The 7,073-nt window shown below is 48.1% G+C and overlaps 1 protein-coding gene across 1 annotated transcript; it reads right to left on the bottom strand.

The window, feature by feature from the left end:
* Window positions 1-490: 490 nt before the first annotated feature.
* Window positions 491-4,166, bottom strand: LOC127331882 (G-type lectin S-receptor-like serine/threonine-protein kinase At1g61430). Its single transcript, XM_051358107.2, has 6 exons — window positions 2,854-4,166; window positions 2,292-2,393; window positions 1,740-2,210; window positions 1,412-1,649; window positions 1,172-1,322; window positions 491-1,092 (listed from the first exon to the last, which is right to left on the bottom strand). Exons 1-6 carry the CDS (start codon window positions 4,163-4,165, stop codon window positions 787-789), a joined length of 2,580 nt encoding a protein of 859 aa, XP_051214067.1. The 5' UTR covers window position 4,166; the 3' UTR covers window positions 491-786.
* Between the last annotated feature and the right edge of the window lie 2,907 nt (window positions 4,167-7,073).

Raw genomic sequence — 7,073 nt, 5'->3', positions numbered from 1 at the left:
TGTCACACGGTGACATGCAAAAGGTGCATGTCACCTGATCTCACTCCGTTGACGACGGCCATGAGGCGCGCTGGAGCGAGACGGCGGCAGCAGGTGGTGGTGGGAAGTGGGAACGGGAGGTGGGGAATGGATGGGCTAGAGGAGTTGCTCGGGAGGAGGAGAGGGGAGTTAATGCCGTATGCGTTTCGTTAGATACGGGAAATATACATCATATACTTAATTAAAATACATGTGCCGTCAGACACGTGGTGGCCTTTAATTGGATGGCTTTTCATCCTCGCGCGTACCCGAGTTTCGTTAGCTATTTCCGCATCAACATCTCTTTAATACACTAGTAAAGATAATACAAGCACAATTACAATCCTGATGGTGACCACTCACCCAGTCTAGCGAAGCACAAAAAGCGTACATAAAGATATCGGCGTCACGGTGAATCAATGACAAGACAGGCATTCAACAAAGAGTTTCTTACATGACAGATATGGTCACTAGTTCCGTGGCATCATTGCAACTCCCTTAATAGACTACCCTAGTAGAGCTAAATACAGTTGACAATAAAACACCTTACCTTGATGAGAACATGCTATTCCTTTCACAAATACCGTTTACATGGCTTTCCCATACTCCATCAGTTCCGTAATAAAAATGCGCAAAGCATACAAGATGTATTGGCTGGGGAAAGCCTATCCCAATCTTTTTCGGTAATTTCATTGTGTTCAATAAACATATTTATCTCAGAATTTTTGGACTTATTCAGACCAAATTCAAATTGGGTAAAAGAAAAATTCAAATTCGATGAAACCGGGACTGAACAAGTCCAAAATGATTTCCGGTACTTGCAGAATTTGCAAAGTATCGGATATTTTGGTTGGGTTCTGAAGATTTTTGGTATCGAAATTTTAAACCCAGGTCCATGGCCTCATTATCCAGGCTTGATACCACCCAAGACATGAGTGGGCGAGCGTTTGGGTTGTTCTGCGCTGACAGGAGTCCGATATGAATGCATCGTAGAGCTTCATCAAGAGAACAACCCTCAACAATTGATGAGTCGACTAGATTCAACATGTTACCATCCTTCCATAAGCTCCACGCCTGCACCAAATAACTCATGTCATTATCAAGATTGCATCAAATATGAGTCGGACAAGTTCTTAGCACTTCGAACACTTACATAATCTATAAGGTTATGCGAGCGTTCGGTTAGGCCTGTGGTGCCAATCTTCAAGCCACTCACAATCTCCAGAAGTAATACACCAAAGCTGTAGACATCGGATTTGACAGAGACGATGCCTTTCATTGCATATTCAGGTGACATGTAGCCACTGCTTGAGACCAAGGTGCAGAAAATTTGAGGTTAAATAGTTGAGGCACAAAGAGGTAGCTCACTTGTTTCATATATGAAATTACTCACAATGTTCCAACAACTCGATCGGTATATTCTTGATGTTCATTGACACCAAAGATTCTAGCTGTACCAAAATCAGATATCTTGGGGCTCATCTGAGTATCCAACAGTATGTTGGCCGCTTTGAGATCTCTATGAATCATCATCAATCTGGAATCTTGGTGGAGATAAAGTAGGCCTCTGGCAATACCTTTGATTATTTTAAATCTTGCGGGCCAGTTGAGCAGTGATTTTCGTTTATCATCTGTCAAGGATAGAATCGTAGAAGCATCTTATCAGTGATGCATATTCATTTCACTAAAGATAATTTTCGATATGAATGGCCGGAATTTACTGAATATGAAGGCATCCAAACTTCCGTTAGGTAGGTATTCATAAATCAAAAGTTTTTCATCTTTATGAATGCAGCAGCCTTGAAGTTTGACTAAGTTTCTGTGTTGCAATTTGGCAATCAGAACTACTTCATTTTTGAACTCCACTATCCCTTGGACAGAACCTGCAGAGAGCCTCTTCACAGCAATTTCTGAACCATCTTCCAACGTTCCCTGAAAATGAAGTCCAACTGAATCAGACGGATTGCATATTCCATTAGTAATCCACTTATAAGTAGAAAGCATTCTTGCCTTATAAACATTGCCAAACCCTCCTCGGCCTAGAATGCTGAATTCAGAGAAATTATTCGTCGCAGCAGAAATTTCTATGAAGCTCAAAAGTGGAAATTCTGTTTTCCTATCAGCAAGCTCATAACAAGGGCTTGTATCTCCAGGAGTCGGCCTTCTCCACAAATTCTTTCTTCCTTGATTGCCTGTCAGGAATGTGGGCACCATCTCTTCAGTTTCTGGGGACTAGGGAGGACATTAAAATTAGCACAAAAACAATTACCTACCTTTGAAGGCACAGATCCAAATAAACCCAATGCATGTGAGCATCAGCAAACTTGACATAACTGCTAATAGAATTTGTAGGGTGTTGATCTTTCTCTTGGTACCTGCACAAATTTTAATTCAAGGAGAATCAACAAGTTTACTGATGCCAATCCTTACAACGATGCCATACTCCTTCCTACATTAGGATGCCTATAATTTTTGGTCAAATTAACTTTTTAAAATTTGAGCAACTATATACAAAAAAGTATCAACATCTATAATTTTAAATGCACCCAATATGAATTCATGACGGTTCTAAAAGTATATATTTGGAATTATAAATGTTGACACTTTGTTCTATATAGTTGGTAAAAATTTGAAAAGTTCGACTTTATCAAAATATTATAGGCAATTAGGCATCTTATTTTTGGGAAGGAGGGGGCACTAATTACCATATCGCCTCTATTTTCTATAACGCTTAAAAATAATAATAATGAAATAGGCAATTTCAGTTGGTTCCTCTTTAAAAGAACCAATCTACCAATATAAGCAACCAAGGCAAACAAAATCAAGTAATTGTACCTCTTAATCTGTTAGCCCGAACATAGAGGTTCTCCCCTCCTTGGGTAAACTTCTCCATGTCGATCAAATCTCCCATCCATACCAGGCACCTCGTGGCATCTCCATCAATATCCATGTTGCTCATGCTGGAGTAAGCATATGCCACACAGGAGCAGTTGCTCCTGCATTCCTCCTTGCACTCGTCAAGGCTTCTACTTCGGATATGGATGAACTTGTCAGGGACCTTCATGCCCGGAATGGTCAAGAAACCATCTCCATGTGTTGTACACCTTAGCACCTCCTTCCGGCGGCATCCCTGTGAGAACCTTCGGGCGATCCAGCCTTTATCATCTCTCGGCTCGAAACCGTCAAGGCACTTGCAAGTACCTGGGACTGCTTCTGTATTGTTGCAGTAACCATAGGGACCACAATAGCCATAAATACTGCAATCATGTTCTTCATTCTCTGTGTATAGGGCTTTCCATACTGACATGTTGCTCTCCCAGGCTAGTATACTTACCTTGCCTGAGTAGTCAATCTCCATCCTGAGAAGCACACCGAAGGAGCCAGTCAGCTTGCCAAAGGACATGTACACCTCGTCGCCGTCATGATGCAATGGCATGTACATGGAAGACTTGATTCCATCCATGTCGTAGCTCACACGAAGGAGGTAGTTTGTCCACACCGGGCTTCGCCAGTGTGGCGCTGAACCGTGCCAGATGAAGCGCTGCAGGAAGTTGTCGGGGTCTGCACCGTAGGAGTACTCGCCAGGGGATGGATCCTGCTGGCCTTTCCAAGAAACGAGGTGCTGCAGTGGGTGCATCTTGTGGCTGAGCCTAAGATTCATGCCGGGAAGGAGAGTGTTGGTGGGGTGGTCGAAGCTCTGCCATAGCACGGCAGAGCTACCAGCAGCCGATGATCGAAGGATGAAGTTCCCGCTGTTATCCAGCATGGCTTCTGCTGATATGGAGGAATTGACGACGCTGATGCTGCTGTGCGTTGTCCAAAGAACACAGCCATTGCTGTCAGACAGGACTAGGTTGGAGCCGATGGTCACGGCAAGATTTGCAGAGGAAAGATCCGTGATTGGTGCAGCACGGTTGGAGACCCATACCACGGTGAACTCTGGGATGCTGTTGTACCATATTCCCATATAGGAATGGTTTGATGATGTGGAGAAGATACCTAGCGCGAACACTCCATCTTGGGAGATAAGAACACTACCAGGGAAGAGCGGCTTGCCAGGGATAAGGCGGTGGTCAGACGCGAACAGAAGCACAGGCCAAGAAAGAAACAAAAGAATGGCATATACAGGAAGCCAGTACATTGGCATTCTTTGCTTACTGCTTAATTGCAGGGTATTGGGAGTGGCGGGGCAATATATAGAACCAGAGCAAGCGTGAGTCTGCCGTGGATATTTGGACTCACTGAGTTGTTCAAAATAAGTAAGCCTCAACGACGCCGTGTCCTCACCATGGTCTGTTTCTTCTCTAGCAGATCATGGCGTGAGTCTGCTTTGGATATTTATTTTTTTGAAACAAGGCAAAAAGATTTGTCATTTTTATTGATTAAGGAGAAGGGTTTAGCCTACTCTCGCGGCATCAACCCTTGGATATTTGGACTCACTGGGTAGTTCAAAATTAGTGAGCCTTGACGACATCGTGTCCTCACCATGGTCTTTTTCTTCTCTAACAGACCATGCGTGAGTGAGATTTATGTGCCGATTAATCTCAATCGTTGAAACATCACAAGTAAGAATCTCATTTTTTTTCATGTTGTCTTAAGGCTCATGCAGCCTATGCTTCTGCACCGAATCAAGACTTTGTACCGTTTCCTACTCGTGTATAACAGGCTAGGGCCTTTCTGTTTGTATCCAGGACACCTTTCAATCGATCGACGATTCTGCAAAATCTTACGTAACTGATACAATGTCACCTTAGAGCATCTTCGGCCGTCTCCCCGACGAGGCTCACAGGACGCCTTTTTTTGCATCCGGATGGATGAAAACGTCCCAGTCACGTCCTCGACCCTCGTTTTCGTCCGGATTAGGGCTTTCATCCATCCGGGGAGCCCGGGCCATCCCGCCCCCCAGGGAGCGCTCGGGGACTCAAGACGAAACGAAAGCGCGAAACGCCGAGAAAACTTCCCGCGCGGCTGGTGGCCCTGACTTGTCGGCGAGAGACCGATCGTCGTCCTCGTTGCATCGTCTTCCGCGCGCTGTAAAAGCCTGCCGCTGGTCAGTCTTCGCCGGACACGTAGCTTCCACGCGGCGAGTTAATACCGTCGCCTCAGTTTTACGCGCGTCTACCTCTATTTATGGCCGAACTACCGCGTCTGGCCGCATTCACCACGCCGACCGCCCTGTTCTCATCTTCCCCAATCTTCCCCAATCTCGAGCAAAGCTAGCGGACGATGGCGAACGACGGTGCTGCCAACAATGGCTTCGGCCGCCGCTCTCTCCACCAATGGGATGGCTGGCTCCTCCACATGGCGGGCTACCCGGCGCCGCCGGACTTCCACGCGCCGGGAGGATGGCGACTCAGCGCGGGCGGCGTCCCGATCCCGTCGCCACCGATGGGTCGGGCCGCCCTCGTGGCGGAGATCGACGTGGTGCTCGTCACTCTCAGTGACGAGCAGCGCGCGGATCCCCGCTTCTTCCCCGACAACTACGAGTCGTGGAGCGACTTCTTCCGGCGCAGGTACGAGCGCGAACTTGCCGCGTATGACGGCCCTCCTCCTCCTCCGGCTAGAAACAACACCGCCGGCCGCCGGCGGTGGTGGAGCGCGCCTGGCCGCACCCTCGCCAATGTGCTCGCGCACATCGAGGGTGGGAACTCCCCAGTTCTGGGGATGCCACCACCGGAGACGGCTACCGTGTCACGTCGACACGGTAGTTCCTGGACGCCGAGGAGGATGGCGACGTCCTCTTCCTCTTCAGGATCCAGGTCCGCCTCTAGGTCCGGCAGATCGGCGCCTCCGACGGTGACTCCGCGCTACCCCGTCAAGCAGGAGCCGTCGTCTCCAACGCCAACACGAGGGTGCAGCAGCGGCGCCCTCGTCATCCGCGAGTAGCCGGCTTCTCCATCGCGCGGGCGAAAGAGGAAGACCGCGAAGAAGGAGGCTGCCGCCACCGCCGCCGCCAACCAGCTCGCCGAGGAGGAGGCAAAGCGCGCGGAGGACGCCGCGCTGGAGGAGGCGATTGTCAGGTCGCTCCAGGACCTGGTGCCCGCCGACAACACCCTCCCCATTGACGCCGCGCTGGAGTTTTCCAGGCGGGACAGGGAGCGCCAGGAGGTGGAGCAGCAGCGGCGGCTGCTGGACTTGGCCGCCGCGCGGCGACTCACCGTCTCGGCAAGGAACGCCGTGCCCAGGAACGCCGCCGATAAAACTGGAGGAGAGCAGCGACGGCGACCTGTACCGGCCGACGCCGCCACGCGCCCGGCGACCCTGGCTAGGGTTCCAGCCGATTGCACGAGGCGCCGCCGGCCGAGGACGTCGGGAACTCCATCGACGACGACGACGGCGGCGACTACACGGCCTTCTACCACCATTTCGGCATGTATAAAGGCCGCTTTTAGTTTAAGTTTTAGTTTGCCTACCGCCGAATTCAAATATATGTACGGTCTATTTATGTACGAACTCGCCTATATATGTTAAATACCATTAAATTTCGCTTATGTTTGAATATGTTTTGCTCAATTTTGTCTGAATTCGTCATATTTTGTCAAAAACTTTTATCCATCATGGGCTCGCCGCTGGGAAAATGAGCCTCCCTAGGTCAAAAAAAAAAAAAAAATCAATCCGACGCTAAATAGCCCCAACGGCTGGGATGCTCTTACGCACGGCAAATCGGTTGCTGCGCATGTCCTATTCTCAAAACTGTTTAAGCAAGAATATGATTACTCTTTCCGTTTAACAAGTGCACACGAAAGATTGTCAGGAAATAATACAAGTCAATCAAGGATGACAGCTATCACAGATTCTGGAAGAATAGCTTAGCTTACCATCTAGCTTAGCTTAGATTCTGGAGTATATGTTTCGTTTCTGTAACGGATTTCCCCGTTTATCTTCTATTGTTTCATATTCCCCTATCGGTAGAATTTGTCAGTTTTATCTTTCAGTGCGTAGATCAAATATTATGTTTGAGGTTCTGTGTCATCTAGATATAGTTTTGCAAACCCACAGGCAGTATTTTTCCCCCATATAGCATACTCTCATGAACATATAAATGTGAGCACCAA

This window comes from Lolium perenne, chromosome 2, assembly GCF_019359855.2.
Source record: "Lolium perenne isolate Kyuss_39 chromosome 2, Kyuss_2.0, whole genome shotgun sequence".
NCBI classification, from domain to species: Eukaryota; Viridiplantae; Streptophyta; class Magnoliopsida; order Poales; family Poaceae; genus Lolium; species Lolium perenne.
This window is presented reverse-complemented; position numbering and strand designations above follow the sequence as displayed.

Bases quoted from the DNA above. Each gene is read 5' to 3' on its own strand.
- LOC127331882 (XM_051358107.2), bottom strand. From the start codon at position 4,165: ATGCCAATGTACTGGCTTCCTGTATATGCCATTCTTTTGTTTCTTTCT. The intron at 2,394-2,853 runs GTACAATTACTT...AAATTTGTGCAG, and splicing joins TCGGGCTAACAGATTAAGAG to GTACCAAGAGAAAGATCAAC. The intron at 1,323-1,411 runs GTGAGTAATTTC...GGTCTCAAGCAG, and splicing joins GATCGAGTTGTTGGAACATT to TGGCTACATGTCACCTGAAT.